This window comes from Coregonus lavaretus (assembly GCF_964263955.1).
Source record: "Coregonus lavaretus genome assembly, contig: HAP1_SCAFFOLD_6631, whole genome shotgun sequence".
NCBI classification, from domain to species: Eukaryota; Metazoa; Chordata; class Actinopteri; order Salmoniformes; family Salmonidae; genus Coregonus; species Coregonus lavaretus.
Window position 1 is genome coordinate 1 of NW_028157430.1, and position 20,143 is coordinate 20,143.

The 20,143-nt window shown below is 43.7% G+C and overlaps 2 protein-coding genes across 3 annotated transcripts; one reads left to right on the plus strand and one right to left on the minus strand.

The window, feature by feature from the left end:
* The first annotated feature begins 1,713 nt into the window (after positions 1–1,713).
* On the plus strand, positions 1,714–4,447 carry LOC311125437 (autophagy-related protein 16-1-like). Its single transcript, XM_084199483.1, has 7 exons — positions 1,714–2,404; positions 2,497–2,560; positions 2,730–2,811; positions 3,095–3,168; positions 3,361–3,612; positions 3,804–3,925; positions 4,078–4,447. The coding sequence occupies exons 1-7, from the start codon at positions 2,317–2,319 to the stop codon at positions 4,116–4,118; spliced, it is 723 nt and encodes a 240-aa protein (XP_084055609.1). The 5' UTR covers positions 1,714–2,316; the 3' UTR covers positions 4,119–4,447.
* Positions 4,448–4,710: 263 nt separating this feature from the next.
* LOC311125436 (arrestin red cell) lies at positions 4,711–20,047 on the minus strand. 2 transcript variants are annotated; one of them, XM_084199481.1, is made up of 15 exons: positions 19,839–20,047; positions 13,896–13,926; positions 13,720–13,780; positions 13,452–13,496; positions 13,163–13,359; positions 12,308–12,367; positions 12,052–12,119; positions 11,675–11,895; positions 11,388–11,460; positions 11,020–11,157; positions 10,601–10,684; positions 8,582–8,605; positions 7,298–7,374; positions 6,732–6,786; positions 4,711–6,605 (listed from the first exon to the last, which is right to left on the minus strand). In XM_084199481.1, the coding sequence occupies exons 1-15, from the start codon at positions 19,859–19,861 to the stop codon at positions 6,515–6,517; spliced, it is 1,248 nt and encodes a 415-aa protein (XP_084055607.1). In that variant the 5' UTR covers positions 19,862–20,047; the 3' UTR covers positions 4,711–6,514. The 2 variants fall into 2 exon arrangements, with proteins under 2 accessions (XP_084055607.1, XP_084055608.1); XM_084199482.1 differs by lacking the exon at positions 8,582–8,605.
* Positions 20,048–20,143: the final 96 nt, after the last annotated feature.

The following is a 20,143-nucleotide window of genomic DNA, read 5'->3' on the forward strand; positions in this document are numbered from 1 at the left end:
GTTGGGTGCTGTGAAATCGGTGAGGGTAACCAGAAGTGGTCTAGTGATAATTGTTTTTGTTTCTGCTGGTCAGAGGGAGCAGGCGTTCCGTGTTAAACGAATGGGGGAAAGAAATGTGAATTGTTTTGCTCTTAAGAAAAGGATGCCATTGAATGGTCTGATTACTGGGGTAGCGGTAAATGTGAAAGCTGACCAACTGAAGGGGAAGATTCCCGGTGTTTGTGATGCTCGTCGTTTGGTGTGACGCAGACAGGGTGGCGTGAGTGGAGAAACAGAAGAGTCATTTTCTGTTCTTTTGAGTTTTGATGTTGAGTCTTTGCCCGTCAAAGTGATGTTAGGATAAATAAGTTATCCGGTACGAGCTTTTGTGCTGAATACATTATGTTGTTACAGCTTGTGGGCATGTGGCAGCAGTGTGTGGGATGGAGGTTCCTAGGTGTGAGAAGTGTGCAGAAGGGCATGAGACAAAGGAATGTGTAGCATTGGGGAAAGTAGTGGTATGTGTTAATTGTAGGGGTGCCCATGGGGTTGGGGATCCGAAATGTCCGGTGTGAGAGGCAGGTTGAGGTTTCCAGGGTTAGAGTAGTGCAGAAGTTGTCATATGCTGAGGCAATGAAGAAAGTAGAGAAAGATGGGTCAAGGGGGAGGGATCCTGAGAGGAATGGTGTGAGTAGTAGATCTGTACCAAGTACAGAGGGATAAACCAACAAGTGATATACATGTTTCAGTAAGATTGGATTTTTGGCATTTATAGCAATGGTTATCAACTGTACTGCAGGGATGGAACGTAAGTCGCAGAAAATAGAGGTTATGGTGGCAGCTGCAGAGAGGTATTTGGGTGTGCGAGACTTGACATCAGAAGAGTTACAGGGTGTGTTAATTGGTGGTGTCCCATCCCTTCAGGCTGTTGGCCTGAAGTAGGAATAATTAGATTTCAATAGTGGAGTATGGTAGTTATTATTATTATATATATATATATATTTTAGTGTAGTATTAGATGGTAGGGTATTTGTTTTATTTTTTAAAGCAAAGTATAAGGGAGTTATACTCCAGTCTAGTAGGTGGCGGTAATGCAACATTTATTGGATGCCAACCACCGTTAAACCTCATCGAAGAAGAAGCATCTCGTCGCAGCTGAGCCTGCCACGAGAAGCATTGCTTCTGCTCTGACCTGCACACGGTCCAGTGTTGCCAACTTAGCGACTTTGTCGCTATATTTAGCGAGTATTCAGACCCCTCTAGCAACACATTTTCAAAAAAGCGACTAGCGACAAATCTAGCGACTTTTTCTGTAGTTATTGGAGACTTTTGGAGACTCTGACGTGAAAGCACGTATCGTTCTTACTCTTCTCAACGAGCAGCGGATGCTGCCGTGGGTCCCACCCCCGTGGGCCCAGTCCTCACGCAGCAGTCAGAGCAGGAGATGTTCACCCCTCCGCGTCCAGACTGCAAATTAATCGCGCATGCGGGAAGCCGCCGCTGGCTGGTCCCGCCCTGGCTTACATTCAGGGCGGGATGTAAATGTAAAACATTTTTAAAAACAAGAATCGACAGAAGAAAGTTCATTTGTAGTTCTAAACATATTTAGGGTGTTTTTTACTCACTTTTTGTCTCTCCCACGACGTTATTCCTCTCTCATACAGCATCCATCACAATTACATGCACATGGCAAATTATGCAAATTAGATGATGACGTCATCTAGCGACTTTTAGGACAGCTAATAGCTACTTTCCTTACTGAGGAGTTGGCAACACTGTGCACACCGTACAATCTCGGTCTCTGCATCCTCCAACGCTCGCAGTCTGTAATTTGCCATCTCTCAGTCCTGTTGAAGTTTGTGAGCACAGAACTGCAAGCAATCATTCATCAGCGTAGCTAAGGTTAACTAGCTAGCGAAGATTAGTTGATACATTCGTGTGTGAATTTGAGATAATAGTATATAGCTGGTAAAACAAAGACAGAACGACCTGGTACAACAGCAAAATGAGCTGAAACGGCAACATCTGCTAATTTGTATTGCTGTATAAACTGACGCTCAGGCAAATAGCTATTTTGTTTTGGTCAGTGCTATCTGTTTTGCCACCTCATTTTGAATTGTATGGGAAGTGTGGAGGGACAAAAAGATCACAAAAAAGTGAAGCGACAGACTGGTCTGTTCTCAGTAGAACGTTTTGTTGTGTCGTGGCAGACCGTGTGTTCATTGTGAAGACTTGTAAGCACTGACAAGGTTTGTTGCCAATTTTAAGTTTTAAAAGTGTGTTAACAACAATCGCAACCTCGAACAAGGCGTTGAAAACTTCAGAGTAAAGACAGCAATGGAAAGGTGGAAGAGTCACGTGCGCACTAGACTGTTCCAGAGAGATTGTACACAAAAGGACCCCTTCAGTGGTATCTTCAACACTTGTAAGTTGTCGGAGTTCTCTGTGTATTGATGACATTTGAATCATTAGTTGTTTGTCAACATATTTGCCAACATATTGTGATTCTCCTTTCAGTGTCCAAGCTAGCAGAGCAGCTTGACTTACGGGATACACTTTGGGATGAGTTACAGAGACCCAGGTAGGAGGGCAATGGCAACACCTAGAGAAGATGCTGAATTTTGCAAATGTGTTGCAATCCATTTAATGCAAACAATGTAACATTGATTTGGAAAGATCAATTTATCTACAATTCAATTCATTTTTGATTTGAAGACTATTCTCTAACCATATGTCAATATTTTCCACAGTTCTGAAGGAGATGGTGGGCTGATGGTTGACCACAGAGAACTACACCTCCAGCTCAGAGAGAGTGAACATATAACAGAAAAGGTGACTTTCAGTTATATTACTGGATCCAGTCACACTTTTCAAGATTATTGTGCACTTTTCCACAGGTTGTGAAAAGGGAGTTGTGTGTGATGCTGCTACATTAAGGATCTACGTCATCCTGTCAGTTGGATTCTCTGATGTCTTGTGCTGCTTCGGGCAACCCCAGTCCTTACATAGATTACTCACATAGTGGCCTTGTACACAAGTGAGTGATTGTTTATCTTATTTTTGACCTGCTCTTACTAGTACAATCTTCTCCTTTTGTCCTCTTCTTCATCCCCAGCTCTCTCAGACAGTCTCTGACCTGACCACAGTCCTGTACCTGAAAGACGCTGAGCTTCAATACTGCCACTCACAGTAAGTGATCAATCAATGAGATCTGTTTATACATTAATGTTATGGTACAGTAGTCTATATGGTTTAATAATGCATCCATGAAATGTTATACAAAGATGAGAGGCATGAAACTGAGGCATCATAAGTTGTGAGCTTGTCTAATGTCTTGTCTGATATAAGCTTACATAGACCCATGTCACCATCTTCTATAAGAGTCTCCCGCTATCGGAAGGAAGCTGTCACTCAAGCCAGGGGGGCCAATGTTCTGCAGGCCAGCCTATCAGAGTTTGAGTTTGCATTGGAGAGCCAATCAAAGGAGTTGGCAGCCCTGCGGTTGGAGCAGCGGGAGCTGAGGGAGGGGCTTGCAGCGGCCTGGAGAGAGAAAGAAGAGCTTCTGGAGCGATGGATGGATGAGAAGAAGGAGGAGGCGGAGAGGGTGAACAGGCACAATGACACACAGGAAAGGTGATACACCAAGGGTTCTGGACTTAGTTAGAATTTTTTGAAAATGTATATTCTCATCTAAATTCAACCCCTATCCCCTTCCCCTAGGGGTAAACTAATATGTCTAGGGGTTGGGGCTAAGAGACAATTGGTGGTGTTTAGAACTGGACTTGGACAGAGGGACAGTGATTGAATGCTTATTTCCCCACCAGGTGGCATCGTTTCACCCGGCGACTCAACAAGCATCACCGTAGAGAGATGCTGCGACCAGGTGAGCAGACCAACTCCTGGACGACTGGTAGGCCTACAACAGAACGAGCAACCGCCATACAGAGTAAGATTTCCAATAGCCTCAAATGATCCTCATTGGGGGGTTGCTATTGTAGATATGTATGCATACTCTAATCACAGTGATATATGTAGTGACATGTGCTTAACTGTCCCACTGTCCATTCTCCTGTCTTTTCTCTGTAACACACACAACAGCAGACACAGCAGTGGCAGGCACACGCTTGTGTCCCAACTAATGTCAAGGTCTGCTTTGACCAGAGGAGGATGCACTGCCCAGGATGGACCTTAACCTTTTTTCCTAAAAGCTTCCTGTACTAAAACACTAATTCCTGTAAGACACACCGAAAAAACTACAGACCTTGAATGTGACTTGAAAATGTTTTTTTTATGTTTGTATATATTGAAGGATATTTGGATGTGGGCCACTTACTTTTAATCAAAACTGTTGTGAATTTCAGATACTGTATGTACAGGCTTGTAAATTAGTACCTAAGACCTAACTCAATGTTTTAATGTTATTAACTGTTTTCAAATACCATGAGAAATAAAGTACAACTGTTCAGCCATGTTTTTCACTTCACTAAAATACCTCTCTCTGTCCCGTGACTGCAAATGCTTCCTGCTTTTATGTGTGACTGTCCTTTTCAAAAGTCACTCACTGTCCCACAGAGGAGCAAAATAGGTATAAATGTGTCAGTGGCACTAAGACCCAAATGGTGAATCATGATGTGATCTTGATTAAAACATCTGACTGGCTACTGTGCAAATCAAATTTAACTGTTGATAAAGAAATTGCACTTTGCGCTTCTGACAAGAAATCATCTGAGACCATGTTTGGATACTTTATCTTGTCAACTGCCAGAATAACTTAGCTTCCGTCCGTGGATGCGAGACTTAGCAGAAAGAACACGAAAAGCAGCATCTATTACCACATAATTTAGGTTAATTCATTTAGCCTTTAATAAAAAAATTAAAATAAAAATTCTGAAATAAAAAACAAATGGCAAACAATTCCTTAAATGATTGAGAATAATCATGGTAATAATGATACAGTAGTAATAATATTCATTGTTTTCTGTCATGTTCCACCAAAATCATATCAGCATCCTTTATGTAGACACTATGGCGCTCACAGCTCAGTGGCAGCACTTTCAAATATTCACTTAGCAGAGCTGCGAACAGGTACCCCATAGAAGCAAAACAACAATAATAACAGATCATAGTTCACAGCACCGCTGAAAAACATGCTCCATTGGTGCCGCTGTTGCCCTGCCTAGGTGATGCTCTGACACCAATGCTGAATCTCAAACTGACCCATAGCTAGCCCTGTCATTAGGCACTTCTAGGATTGGATAGGTATGGATATTATGGTAATTGCTTCACCCTGTCTTCTGATTGGTTAATTGGAATTTCCCTACATTACTTATAACTATCCAGTCCTTTCAGTTCTACAGTAGTGCCTATGGAGGAGGAGATAGGGATTGATGATTTGGGATTTAGCACAGGAGTGAATTAAATCTGATCAAGCGAGAAATTATTCATGCTATTAGACCATGTGCAAGCGTCTGACTGAGCGAAATGGGAAAATTAATGTCATAGTGGTGCATTGAGGCTGACTGTAAGGAGTATCCCCAGGCCCTTCAAACTCAACTCTGGACCTCGAAGCCAGTTCCACTGCTTGTTTTCATTGTTCCCTTCTAATCAGGGACTGATTTAGACCTGGCACACCAGGCGGATGCAATTAATTATCAGGTAGAACAGAAAACCAGCAGGCTCCAGACCTCGTAGGGTAAGAGTTGAATACCCCTGCCATAGGCTATACAGTGAAGGTCCAGTGTGTGCACATTTAATGTAAGTGGTAGTGTATAGTCTGTCCTCGTATTGCAGAAGAGGGTGAATCACAAACGTCTTCCGTATTCTTCCCCTAAAACACGGTTTTTACAGAACGGATGACACAGTAGAAATTCAGAGGACTAAAACGATGGGGTAGATGATGAAAGGTGTCAGTCTGATTTTTCTTCTCTCCCCTCTTCAGCAGGTACTATAAACCTTGTTTTATATCAATACTTGATCAAGGTGATCAATATTTGTACAAATACTTATTGAAATCATAATGGGTGAAAAAAATGATATAAAGCCCCCTTTCTTTTAATGGCACTATTTCTCCCTCCCTCGGTGTGAACAGCCATGACTCATCATCCCTCTTCATGACATTTCAAACATTTACTTTTTATTCACTATAGCACTTATTGTGCTCCCTCTTGAAAACTGTGAAACTGCTGGCCAAATGACACCCATGGATTCGCCAGCATCGCCACGGCACAACATTACATCATCATTTAGACGGTGCTGGGTTTTTCAGTTGTGTTTGCCAACATATTCTGGCAAACACAGCTGAACATTACCATTAGACAGAGAGAATGCAAACAGAGAACATGAACAAGAAGACAAGAAGTGGCTTAAGCAAGACAAAAGAACACCGCGAGTGATGTCAGGATCTCTTCAGCAGACCACGAGGCCACCACATCTCTCCGTCCACATGCCTTCATCCCACCGCCTGTGTGCCTGTGTGTGTCTGTATGTATGAATGTGTGTAAGAGTTTGTGCGAGAGTGTGTGTGTGTATGTGAGCTCTAGCAGTCGTCATCCTTGTCGTCGGCCATTCCTTTGAGCCGCAGGCGGGCGAAGTCCTCGAACACAAAGTCGTCGTCTTGGGAGAAACTACTGCAGGACGACAAGGAACAAGGAAACATGGAGTGTTTTAGATATGAGGGAATAGTCTTAGGGTCTCTTTGATCATAGCAAACCAGCAGTGCTTACAATGGCCAGACAGACCAGATGAATACTCACTTTGTTTCAAATTCTATCAGGTTGGTGTCGATGGGAGGGTCTGAATCCGGCACAGCTGTTAGAACACACAGATAATGACATGTCAGCGCGATGTCGCCATGGGAACAGCTTTGTATCTCCATGGCAACTCCATGGTAACTTACAGGCAGGAAATACCAGAGTGAGATGATGTATTTGAGGGGCTTGTGTATGTGAGGAACTGTTGTTCAGGGCATGAGGCTGAACTAAACTACTGACAGATAGTTCACAAGACTGTGTCCATTCTCAAACCCTTTTCAGACACTATGCAGGCCTAGTAGAGTTCCCACTATCACAATTCACTGCTTCCCAATCAGTCTAAAAAAGCAAGCCTCGAAAGTCCTCATCTTCCGCTCTTAATTTGAACTGATCGGAATGTTTGGATACGTGAATGTAACATGGTGAAAGAATATGGCGGAAGCTTGTCAGAGAGGATTTGTTCAATTCAGTGCAAATTAAGGGAAGAAGAGGAACTGAGATTCATCCAAGGTACTGAGATAAAGCCCTGATAGTGGGCTTATGGAGAGGTGGTGTGAGTCTGTAGGTACCTGACTGTGGGCGGGATATGGGCAGTTCCGTGGGTTTGGGGTGCATTAAGACGAAGGGCAGCTCCACCGACACATCTCTGGAAACGCACAGAATATAAACAACATCCATTGATTATATAGGATCAATATGTCAATCAATAACAATTTGATTGTTATTCTATGGAAACATCAATATGTACATATGATGATATACTATTGCACCACGAATAATCCAAGATCTGACAGGAAACAACCCAGGAAATAGTGATATGTTAGATCAGTGAAGGGGGAATAAAGCACATCAACCCTCCTTAGCTGTCAATTGTTAATCTCACCCAATTGGAACTCTTCCGTGTTGGGTTGCACTTAATTTAACAGAACAGTTATTATTTAGTAATAACCAATGAATTGCCGTAAATCAAAGCCTAAACACCAAGATGTGAAGTGTTATTATATTCAAGCTTCATTACCCTCAACACTGCATTGATAACTCAGCATGGAATAATCAGTGTGGCTTTGAGCCACTGCCTTATGAAACCTCACACCATCCTTAGGGTTAGGACCCTGTGACTCAGAAAGGGAGAAGACTGGGACGGCTGCAGTTAAAAAGGATCTTAGCAGCTGCAGGTGAGATTTGACACACACAATGCTGGTATGTAAAATCCTCACACACACGAGGCACTAATGGTGCACACACAGAGATGGCAGTAGGACGTAAGATCACCACACACACACACACACACACACAGATGGCAGTAGGACGTAAGATCACCACACACACACAGATGGCAGTAGGACGTAAGATCACCACACACACACAGATGGCAATAGGACGTAAGATCACCACACACACACAGATGGCAATAGGACGTAAGATCACCACACACAGATGGCAGTAGGACGTAAGATCACCACACACACACAGATGGCAGTAGGACGCAAGATCACCACACACACAGATGGCAGTAGGACGTAAGATCACCACACACACACAGATGGCAGTAGGACGTAAGATCACCACACACACAGATGGCAGTAGGACGTAAGATCACCACACACACGCAGATGGCAGTAGGACGCAAGATCACCACACACACACAGATGGCAGTAGGACGTAAGATCACCACACACACACAGATGGCAGTAGGACGTAAGATCACCACACACACAGATGGCAGTAGGACGTAAGATCACCACACACACGCAGATGGCAGTAGGACGTAAGATCACCACACACACGCAGATGGCAGTAGGACGTAAGATCACCACACACACACACAGGTGGCGGCTGGGATATCATATTACCTCTCTAACACGCCACTCAGCAGCCTGACACGACCCAACACAGGAGCAGACGCACGGATGGAGAGACAGATGCACAGACGGGCGGACAAACACAGGAGGGGAGAGATGAAATGAGGCGAGAACTCAAAACCAAGGCAACCGCAACCGAGAGGGGAGACAGCAAAGCATGGCGTGTCAGTGAGTGAGGTGGGAGGAGCAGAGAGACTAGTGAGGGTCTGGCAGACGTGATGTCATTACAGAGTTGGAGTGGCAGAGTATCAGGAGTATGTGTGTGAGACACAGGAGGGAGTGTAAATGTGTTTTTGTGTGCGCGCTTGTCTGTCTGTGTGTGTGTGTGTGTGTGTGAGGACCTGCACATAATCTCCCCCCCCCCCCTCACACACAATGCATTCGGAAAGTATTCAGACCCCTTTACTTATTCCACATTGTTACGTTACAGCCTTATTCTAAAATGGATTAAATTAATGTTTTTCCCTTATCAATCTACACACAATAACCCATAATGACAAAGCGAAAACAGGTTTTTAGAAATGTTTGCAAATGTATAAAAAAACAAAAATACCTTATTTACATAAGTATTCAGACCCATTGCTATGAGACTCGAAATCGAGCTCAGGTGCATCCTGCTCCCATTGATCATCCTTGATGTTTCTACAACTTGATTGGAGTCCACCTGTGGTAAATTCAATTGATTGGACATTATTTGGAAAGGTACACACCTGTCTATATAAGGTCCCACAGTTGACAGTGCATGTCAGAGCAAAAACCAAGGCATGAGGCTGAATACATTTTCTGTAGAGCTCAGAGACAGGATTGTGTCGAGGCACAGATCTGGTGAAGGGTACCAAAAAATTTCTGCAGCATTGAAGGTCCCCAAGAACACAGTGGCCTCCATCATTCTTAAATGGAAGAAGTTTGGAACCACCAAGACTCTTCCTAGAGCTGGCCGCCCGGCCAAACTGAGCAATCGGGGGAGAAGGGCCTTGGTCAGGGAGGTAACCAAGAACCCGATGGTCACTCTGACAGAGCTCCAAAGTTCCTCTGTGAAGATGGGAGAACCTTTCAGAAGGACAACCATCTCTGCAGCACTCCACCAATCAGGCCTTTATAGTAGAGTGGCCAGACGGAAGCCACTCCTCAGTAAAAGGCACATGACAGCCTGCTTGGAGTTTGCCAAAAGGCACCTAAAGGACTCTCAGACCATGAGAAAAAAGATTCTCTGGTCTTATGAAACCAAGATTGAACTCTTTGGCCTGAATGCCAAGCGTCATGTCTGGAGGAAACCTGGTACCATCCCTATGGTGAAGCATGGTGGTGGCAGCATCATGCTGTGGGGATGTTTTTCAGCGGCAGGGATAGGGAGACTAGTCAGGATCGAGGGAAAGATGAACGGAGCAAAGTACAGAGAGATCCTTGATGAAAATCTGCTCCAAAGTGTTCAGGACCTCAAGCTGGGGCGAAGGTTCACCTTCCAACAGGACAACGACCCTAAGCACACAGCCAAGGTAACACAGGAGTGGCTTCGGGACAAGTCTCTGAATGTCCTTGAGTAGCCCAACCAGAGCCTGGACTTGAACATCTCTGGAGAGACCTGAAAATAGCTGTGCAGCGACGCTCCCCATCCAACCTGACAGAGCTTGAGAGGATCTGCAGAGAAGAATGAGAGAAACTCCTCCAAAACAGGTGTGATAAGCTTGTAGCGTTATACCCAAGAAGACTCGAGGCTGTAATTGCTGCCAAAGGCACTTCAACAAAGTACTGAGTAAAGGGTCTGAATACTTATGTAAATGTGATATTTCAGTTTTAAATTTTTAACACATTTGCAAACATTTCTAAAAACCTGTTTTTGCTTTGTCATTATGGGGTATTGTGTGTAAATTGATAAGGGAAAAAAATGTAATCAATTTCAGAATAAGGTTGTTACGTAACAAAATGTGTGGGGGGAAAAAATCTATGGGTCTGAATACTTTCCGAATGCACTGTATATTAATATTGACCACTGACTCCTGTGGAACTCACCCTCCACGAGAGATTACCAGTTTGACTTTGACCCTGTAGGACACCAGGATTCCAAGGACCTCCTTGTTAGTCACATCCTTAACACTGAAACACACACACGAGAGAAAGAGAAGACGATGAAAAAGGTTCTCAGTAAGGGATGGGTTCTTGCATCTTCTAGGGTGCTGCACTCGAACATAAATCACAATGCATTTATGAGCTCAACCTCTCCCCAAGCATGTGTATGTAAACTCACATGGTGGCCAAGTTAGAGTGTGTGTGATCTCACACAGTGAGGGCTAGTGAGTGTTCTTGTTATCTAAAATGGTTGTGGATGCCAGACTACAGCGTTTGTGTGAGTGTGTCTGTCAGTGTATACACAGTGCTGGAGGGCAGGTTTGTCTGTGTGTGTGTTTGTTTGTTTGCGCGAGTCAACATACATGGTGCTGGAGGCCAGGTTGGTGTCCTCGTGTTTGAGCTTTCCGTCCAAGGCCAGGCCTCTCTTCTCTCGGTTCTTGTCTAGCGTGGGTGTGAGGGTGTACACCTTACAGAATGTAGAGCTAGACGACACCTGGTCACTGAGGAAAGGTGCACACACACTTATCAGCACACCTGGGCCATAACTGGAATTTCAATAGATCTGGACAATAAGGTATGGGAAAAACCTGATCACAAGCTAGAGGTTATTAAGAGAGATGTCTTGGAAGCCTGAAAAATGATACATGGAATAATGTATAAAAGGAAAGGCATAGGGGAAATAAAGGAACTGAAGAGAGATATAGGCTTAATAGTCAGGTAAAATACTCACTCTGCCTCCACCTGAGCCACTGGACACTTGTACTGAGCCGTACTGAACAGACAGATATCAGCATACTGTCGTACTGGAGAGAGAGGGATAGAACGGGTTAACCACACACACAAACTGAAGGGAAAAGAGTGAATAGAGCCTAGAGTCATAAACAAACATCATTGATAAAACTTTGATTAAAGACAGGTAATAATAATAATAATAATAATAATAATAATAATAATAATAATATGCCATTTAGAAGACGCTTTTATCCAAAGCGACTTACAGTCATGCGTGACAGGTACCTGAGATTTTGAGCCTTTTGACAGTCTTGGTGGAGTTGTTGGTGACATGAACGTTCACGCTGATGGGTTCTCCATGGTAGTAGAGCTCTTTATCCAGAGAGGCCTCCAGGTGTAGTGAGCGGTCCGACATGAGGAAGCTCCGTGTGGTCTCCACCATGGGCTGAGGCCCAGGCTTCTCTGGGGCATACTGCACCTTACGGATCACCAGCCGCACAGAGTTCCTACACAACACACGTTATACTTTACGGATAACCAACTTTGCTGACTAACTAAAAACACAGAGAACAGACATGCATATCACATGCTTTCAAGGACCGCAGACCCTAAACAGCTCCTGCAGAAGACACACACACAACAAAGTTAAATGGTTTTCGTACCGTTTGTGAATCTTCTCCTCTATCGATTTGGCACAGAACGCTTTGATCTCAAAGTCAACCCCACATGCCTAAAGAGGGAAAGATGGAGGAAAGGAGAGGAGGAGGAGTTACAGGGACAAAATTATAGAATAGGCATTATTAGTGTCATGTGGGTGTGCATTGTTGACTCTACAGGTATGGAAATTGCTACGTTTAGATAGCCGTCATATATTATAAATGTGTACGTTTACATAAAGTAATGCTGAAGATTCTGTACCTTCCCTGTGTCCTCTGGTCCTGGCTGTAAGGTGACTGAGCACGGCAGGTTCTGGGGAATCTGAGACAGACACACACAGTTGCCATATTATTAGTATCATTTTACAGGCTCATATAATGTGGCTCGAGTCAACTACTTCTATTGGAAGTATTTGAAAGTATTTTCAAATAATTTCCTATAAACTGCCTACTATTTGAAAGTATTTTCAAATACCTATTTCAAATACTATTTTCAAATACCTAGATTAAATGCATGGGAGTGTATTTTAAAATACTTTCCAAGTGTATTTCCAAATACATTCCAATATTCAACACTATTTAAATACCTTAAATTAGGGATGGGCAACTCGCTGCACGCGGGCCACATGCCCCTTTTGTAGGCCCACGGACCAATTAAAAATAAATAAATACTTTAGAAAAACAACAACAAAAACATTTGGAACTCAGTCAGGGTCTCAACATACTGTTGAGAGTTAGAATAATAGAATATACAAGGTGCAATTTCAAAATGTGGTTGTGCATCAGCAGTCACTCAATTAGCCCATGTCAGCATTTCTTTTTTTTAGATGAGTAAGTTAGTCTAGCGGCCAACTATCTAAACTTGTAGTAAGCATTGTCGAATTACTGACAGGCGTGGGGCCCATTGATCATCAGTTATCATATTAAAAACTGCAAACATTTGCCTCCACCCCATGGCAAAATGTGTAGAATTGCAGGAAATGACCCACGAGCCACTGCGGCCCCTCATGAGGAGTTCCATTTTTTTGTGGACCTCTACCCCATCAAAGTTGCCCATCCCTGCCCTAAATAGTATTTTAACCCTGGTCTGGTGCGTGTGTGTGTCTTCTTGACTCACAGTGAAGTAGAAGGGGTGTGCCTGCTGGCCCAGTTTCTTCAGTAGTCTCTCCTGCAGGCGGCTGTTGGCTTTGCGTTCCTCTGCGATGGGGGGGAAAGCCTGGAAGGTGGAGATGTAGAGATCCTTCCGGAAGGACAGGCCCAGCACGTCCAGGTCCTCACGGCCGTAGCGGAACGCACACGTCAGGGTCACAAACACTGGGGAGGAGGAGGGGTTTGAACATCAGAAGAGTTTGACATACAATTGCAAAAAATGGAGGAGACAAAACAGTGTAGAGAATGAGGAAGACCTTTCCTGTCTTTCAGATACTCAGGGTCCACTAGGATCACACCATCTGTAAGAAAGGACAATGTCAAGAGATTAGGTTTTGAGGAGACAATATTAAATTGTTTGAAACACTATGTTTATAAAAACACTCAAATTTGGCAGTTTTAGGAGAGATTATCTGAATCCCAGCGCCCCCCTTGCCGACCCCTCGTGTACCCCCTAGTGGGTGCGCCCCACAGTTTTGGATCCACTGCTCTAACCAGTAAACTAATTAACCGTCCTGCACCTACCGACTGGGTCCACCTGGTCAAGGTGATCCACAAAGTCTCTCTTTCCCAGGTATACTGTGACCTGCAAACAGGAGGAGTAGGGGGGAAGTAGAGGTACTTAGACAAATGTGTCACAATGAATAACAAAGTAAAGCATCAAAGGATACAACTAAGAATGCAATACTCATGTCCTTTACCTTGCAGTTGGGGCTTGACTTCTTGAAGACTCTGAGAAAAACAAGGAAGACAGAAAGCGAGAAAGAGATTTGATCAAGCAGGAAGATCTAGTTTATAACAGGGGTATCCAACTCTTACCCTACGAGGTCCAGAGCCTGCTGGTTCTACCTGATAATTAATTGCACCCACCTGGTGTCCCAGGTCTAAATCAGTCCCTGATTAGAAGGGAACAATGAAAACAAGCAGTGGAACTGGCTTCGAGGTCCAGAGTTGAGTTTGAGGCCCCTATAAAGTATGGGGTGTGATTTTCACACCTCTGGGCCCAGTTCTTCCAAACTCTTTATCTGGATCAGAATGATCCGGACTCTGTAATCCTCTTTTTTGCTATTCAGGATCAGATCGATCTGGCTGTTTATGAGAAGGTTGTTCAGAAAATAATTGGATAGAATCATTCTGATCCAGATACCATAACATCAAGATCACAGAATCCGGATTTGATTTTCAATGCTTTGAACGGTCCTACACCTTGCCATCTACTGGACAGGTTGTGGTACTACTTCTACACTGTCATAAGGAAACAGATGAGTAAACTACATGAATAAAGGTACCTTGATTAAAATAATAGAGCCTGCATAAAAGTAAGTAAATGCATTTATTTGACACTTCTCAATATAACAACTGACCACAAACCTATACTGCGGCCAATTTAACATAATGAACCGTTTTTTACATTTAAATGTATTGTAATGCATTTCACCTTTCTAAATCCAACCTTCCAGTGGGATCGAGATAATCCAGATTTTCTGCATCAAAACTATCCTAATCACTACCTTTGAGTTTTGAAAAACATACAATCCTGATTAAAGGTGAGATTGGATTACCAAATACTAATTTTACAGTTTCAAAAACCTCAATTCTAACATTTAATATCCAATTGCCGAAATCCCACCAGATATCTTTTGAAAAACTGGGCCCTGGTGTTCGTCCAGTTTGCCCTCTTTCATGTCCCAGAGGTGTGGGGTTAGACCCAATGTCCTGCATCTGGACAGGAAACTATCTCCCAGCAAATAGAGGCCATTTCCTGCTGCTGACTTTGCCACAAACAACAGGAAAAAAAACACTCCTTCCTGATCTCACAAGGAATATTTACAGAGAAGTATTGATACATACTGTGTGTACTCTTTACACATAGCCTATTGCAGCATGCATGCACCGTTTTTTATTTGTTATGACAGAAACATCCTTGTCATGCAGATCAAGAATAGTTTCCGATCTAGATTCACAAGGAACACTGCCATCCTCACAGAGTAGGCCTACACATTCCCTATGCATACCTAACCTAGGTACCCAAACACACATACAGGAATTTAGCCCAAGCGTAAGAGGAAAGTTAGACACCATGTTCTTATATATATAATTATTTTTTTACCCCTTTTTCGATATATCCAATTGGTAGTTACAGCCTTGTCCCATTGCGGACTCGGGAGAGGTGAAGGTCGAGAGCCATGCGTCCTCCGAAACACGACCCTGCCAAACCGCACTGCTTCTTGACATACTGCTCGCTTAACCCGGAAGCCAGCCGCACCAATGTGTCGGAGGAAACACCGTACAACTGGCGACCGAAGTCTGCGTGCATGCGCCCGGTCCGCCACAAGGAGTCGCTAGAGCACGATGGGACAAGGACATCCTGGCCAGCCAAACCCTCCCCTAACCCGGACGACGCTGGGCCAATTGTGCACCGCCTCATGGGTCTCCCAGTAGCAGCAGGCTCCGACACAGCATGGGATCGAACCCGGGGCTGTAGTGACGCCTCACGCCATAGACCGCTGCACCACTTGGGAGGCCCAGACACCATGTTCTCAACCTTGGGAATGTGGCGAGGTGTCACACACATAGTGTGTGTGTAAGAGGAAAGAGGATATTAACTGGCGAGCATTGAACAACTATTGTCTGCTGTCATAAATGGGAATATCTAGATAGAATATCTTTGCATTGAACTTCCTCCCAGTTGCTGCCACTGTCTGATAAGGACAAGTCAACAACTCATTGACAATAGGGGAATGAAGGTGGACCACTGACTAGTCCATTTCTGAGCAGGACTACAGGAGGAAGGTGAATGCTCTATTCTTTCCCACCAGTGATGGAGAACATAAGCACACTAGCAGCATGGGGTACTAAGTTTGACTTGTACAGTGGGGGAAAAAAGTATTTAGTCAGCCACCAATTGTGCAAGTTCTCCCACTTAAAAAGATGAGAGAGGCCTGTAATTTTCATCATAGGTACACGTCAACTGACAGACAAATTGAGAAAAAAAAATCCAGAAAATCACATTGTAGGATTTTTAATGAATTTATTTGCAAATTATGGTGGAAAATAAGTATTTGGTCACCTACAAAAGTTTCTCAATACTTTGTTATATACCCTTTGTTGGCAATGACACAGGTCAAACGCTTTCTGTAAGTCTTCACAAGGTTTTCACACACTGTTGCTGGTATTTTGGCCCATTCCTCCATGCAGATCTCCTCTAGAGCAGTGATGTTTTGGGGCTGTCGCTGGGCAACACGGACTTTCAACTCCCTCCAAAGATTTTCTATGGGGTTGAGATCTGGAGACTGGCTAGGCCACTCCAGGACCTTGAAATGCTTCTTACGAAGCCACTCCTTCGTTGCCCGGGCGGTGTGTTTGGGATCATTGTCATGCTGAAAGACCCAGCCACGTTTCATCTTCAATGCCCTTGCTGATGGAAGGAGGTTTTCACTCAAAATCTCACGATACATGGCCCCATTCATTCTTTCCTTTACACGGATCAGTCGTCCTGGTCCCTTTGCAGAAAAACAGCCCCAAAGCATGATGTTTCCACCCCCATGCTTCACAGTAGGTATGGTGTTCTTTGGATGCAACTCAGCATTCTTTGTCCTCCAAACACGACGAGTTGAGTTTTTACCAAAAAGTTATATTTTGGTTTCATCTGACCATATGACATTCTCCCAATCCTCTTCTGGATCATCCAAATGCACTCTAGCAAACTTCAGACGGGCCTGGACATGTACTGGCTTAAGCAGGGGGACACGTCTGGCACTGCAGGATTTGAGTCCCTGGCGGCGTAGTGTGTTACTGATGGTAGGCTTTGTTACTTTGGTCCCAGCTCTCTGCAGGTCATTCACTAGGTCCCCCCGTGTGGTTCTGGGATTTTTGCTCACCGTTCTTGTGATCATTTTGACCCCACGGGGTGAGATCTTGCGTGGAGCCCCAGATCGAGGGAGATTATCAGTGGTCTTGTATGTCTTCCATTTCCTAATAATTGCTCCCACAGTTGATTTCTTCAAACCAAGCTGCTTACCTATTGCAGATTCAGTCTTCCCAGCCTGGTGCAGGTCTACAATTTTGTTTCTGGTGTCCTTTGACAGCTCTTTGGTCTTGGCCATAGTGGAGTTTGGAGTGTGACTGTTTGAGGTTGTGGACATGTGTCTTTTATACTGATAACAAGTTCAAACAGGTGCCATTAATACAGGTAACGAGTGGAGGACAGAGGAGCCTCTTAAAGAAGACGTTACAGGTCTGTGAGAGCCAGAAATCTTGCTTGTTTGTAGGTGACCAAATACATATTTTCCACCATAATTTGCAAATAAATTCATTAAAAATCCTACAATGTGATTTTCTGGATCTTTTTTCTCTCAATTTGTCTGTCATAGTTGACGTGTACCTATGATGAAAATTACAGGCCTCTCTCATCTTTTTAAGTGGGAGAACTTGCACAATTGGTGGCTGACTAAATACTTTTTTTCCCCACTGTATATTACTTAACCTGAGTGAGTCTGTGTAGTGGACACAGGGCATGGTGCATAGTCTCTCTAGACAGCCGGGTTGCCTGCCACAATGTGCTTGATGTTCTGGCTTATAAATCTGTACGATACAATGTCAGTTTGACATAGTGGAACTAAACCGAACAAAAACGCAACATGCTAAAATGTCTATGATTTTACTGAGTTACAGTTCATATGAGGAAATCAGTCAATTGAAATCAATTCATTAAGCCCTAAATCGATGGATTTCACAATGAAATCTCGTGAAATGAAAAATAATTGTCACTTTTTGCAATGTAAAAATTCAAATAAATGCCATATAAGTTAATTAGAGTTGCCTCTTCTTTGTGTTGGCAGTGTTGTTTGACTAAACTGCAAATTTTAGAGTGGCCTTTTATTGTCCCCAGCACAAGGTGCACCTGTGTAATGATCATGCTGTTTAATCAGCTCCTTGATATGCCACACCTGTCAGGTGGACGGATTATCTTGGCAAAGGAGAAATGCTCACTAACAGGGATTTGGCCACACAATGAGAGAAATAAGCCTTTTGTGCGTATGAAAAATGTCAGGGATATTTTATTTCTGCTCATGAAACATCAGACAAACACTTTACATGTTGTGTTTACAGTTTTGTTCAGTGTATTTCACTGCCTTATCTGCTCGTTGCCCACATCCCCCAGACACAAATAGTAGCTAGCAAGCTAGGGTCTGGGTTTCGAGACTACATGGTGCATGTCCCCTTAGCACAGGTCCAGGGTGAATGTATCTTCTCTGCAAACGTTCAGTTTGGATCTCCTTCGCCTAGAGCTCTACCGTCTCTTAATTTACGAGCCAGTGCTACAATTCATACTTCCCCACCAGATATCAGCCAAACCCGACCCCTCAAACACGCCACTTGCCCACTACAGTCTGCCAGGGGGTCGTCATCAGTCCTGCTGACGCTTCAGAGACCACAAGACAAAATCATATATTAACCTGGACTTTTACTCAACCACAGGACCTTGACCTTAAACCCCAAAACACCAATCTGACCATTTATTTCTAACTATCGTGAATAAAGGGACTAACCAAGGAATTTCAACATCAAATCAATTAACAATTGTCAGTAGTGAACTATGCTGCACAACCACCAAGTCTATTACACATGATTTACAGTCACTTGCAGAGGACACTGATCCAGAATAACCTAGTAGGGAAGTACAGCTGCTCAGAGTCAGAATGTGCATACTGATGCAGATGCAAGCAGCTGATTACCATGAGCAAAATACTTTGAAGTGATCAAAGGTGTCAGGCAGGCAAGTGTATGAATAGCTGCATGGTAAATTGCTTTGGCCTGATATGGACAGCACACAGCAGTGGCTTTACAACATCATGCTATATACAGTACCCAGTCACGTGTATGGCACATGATATCAATAGCTGGACAGACGTGTGTGCTTTTTTGTTTACATTTCCATGCAGGATATTTATAAAATAACAATTTGGGCGATTATGCGTAAAACGTACGTCAAATATACGTCACTGAGGGCCAAATAATCATCAACCAACATGCATGACTTGTGTCAAAAGGCACGATAACTAAGTAGCCACTCGTTAACTCAAAACAGCATAGCTGTCGATCATGCAGTCAGCTCATCCGTTCATATTGAGCTAGCTTGTTGTTGGTGGTGTGAGAGTACCTTACCCACACACCTCGGTGGCCATCACAGCTAACCCCACCCTGCAGCTAGCTGTTAGAACATGTTTGCTAAAACTACAAAGATGGTATCGCCATTAAGGTGTATACAAGAGGAAAGCGAAGTCTCCCGCGCGAACAATTCTAGCTAGTTACCGCTGCTAAAGTTAGCTAACTAGCTAGGGAACATACGGGTCTGCCTGTACCTATTCTGTATAGCGTAATAAAAACACGGCCAACGAAATTTTACGAGTATAGTAGTTTTGTCTTAATCTAGCTAGTATCCAATGTTTATTTAACTAGATAGTTCCTCTTGCTTTGGTTAAGACCAATTTGATGTTGATGCATGGGGAAAAGGCTGAGAGTAGTCTCGTCTCGCTAAAGTGATGCTAGCTAGCTAAAATGTTAGCGTAACTAGCTCGCTATGCCCTCGCCTCCACACAAGGCAGCAGCAAATACGAGATTGCGGGGGAGTTAATCCTTACCTGGTGCCGGCCTTATCCCCCATCTCCTCGACGGGCTTTCGGTAGATGGGTGTATTTTTCTTTTTTTTTCAATTAATTTTATGGTGTCTTTTCCTCCACCCTTGCAAGATAATTTGCTCTCTAGCGCTGGCCTTTTCGCTTCCGCAAAAGCAGGAACTCATCCGCTCCGTGCAGCAATCAAGATGCGCTTTTGGGGACAGTACTGTAGCATTGCGCAATACCTACGCACTATCAGAAGGCGCTACGCCCAAATGGTAGTGCTTTCTGGGATGCAACGTTCAGAGCGTTGCAAACAGAACTCCCTT

Coding starts and splice junctions, on each gene's coding strand:
- LOC311125436 (XM_084199481.1), bottom strand. CDS start 19,861: ATGGGGGATAAGGCCGGCACCAG. Junction 12,368..13,162: donor CACACCCCTTCTACTTCACT/GTGAGTCAAGAA, acceptor TGTCTGTCTCAG/ATTCCCCAGAACCTGCCGTG. Junction 6,787..7,297: donor CATATCCCGCCCACAGTCAG/GTACCTACAGAC, acceptor GTGTTCTAACAG/CTGTGCCGGATTCAGACCCT.
- LOC311125437 (XM_084199483.1), top strand. CDS start 2,317: ATGGAAAGGTGGAAGAGTCACGTGCGCACTAGACTGTTCCAGAGAGAT. Junction 3,169..3,360: donor CTTCAATACTGCCACTCACA/GTAAGTGATCAA, acceptor ATCTTCTATAAG/AGTCTCCCGCTATCGGAAGG. Junction 3,613..3,803: donor CACAATGACACACAGGAAAG/GTGATACACCAA, acceptor TTTCCCCACCAG/GTGGCATCGTTTCACCCGGC.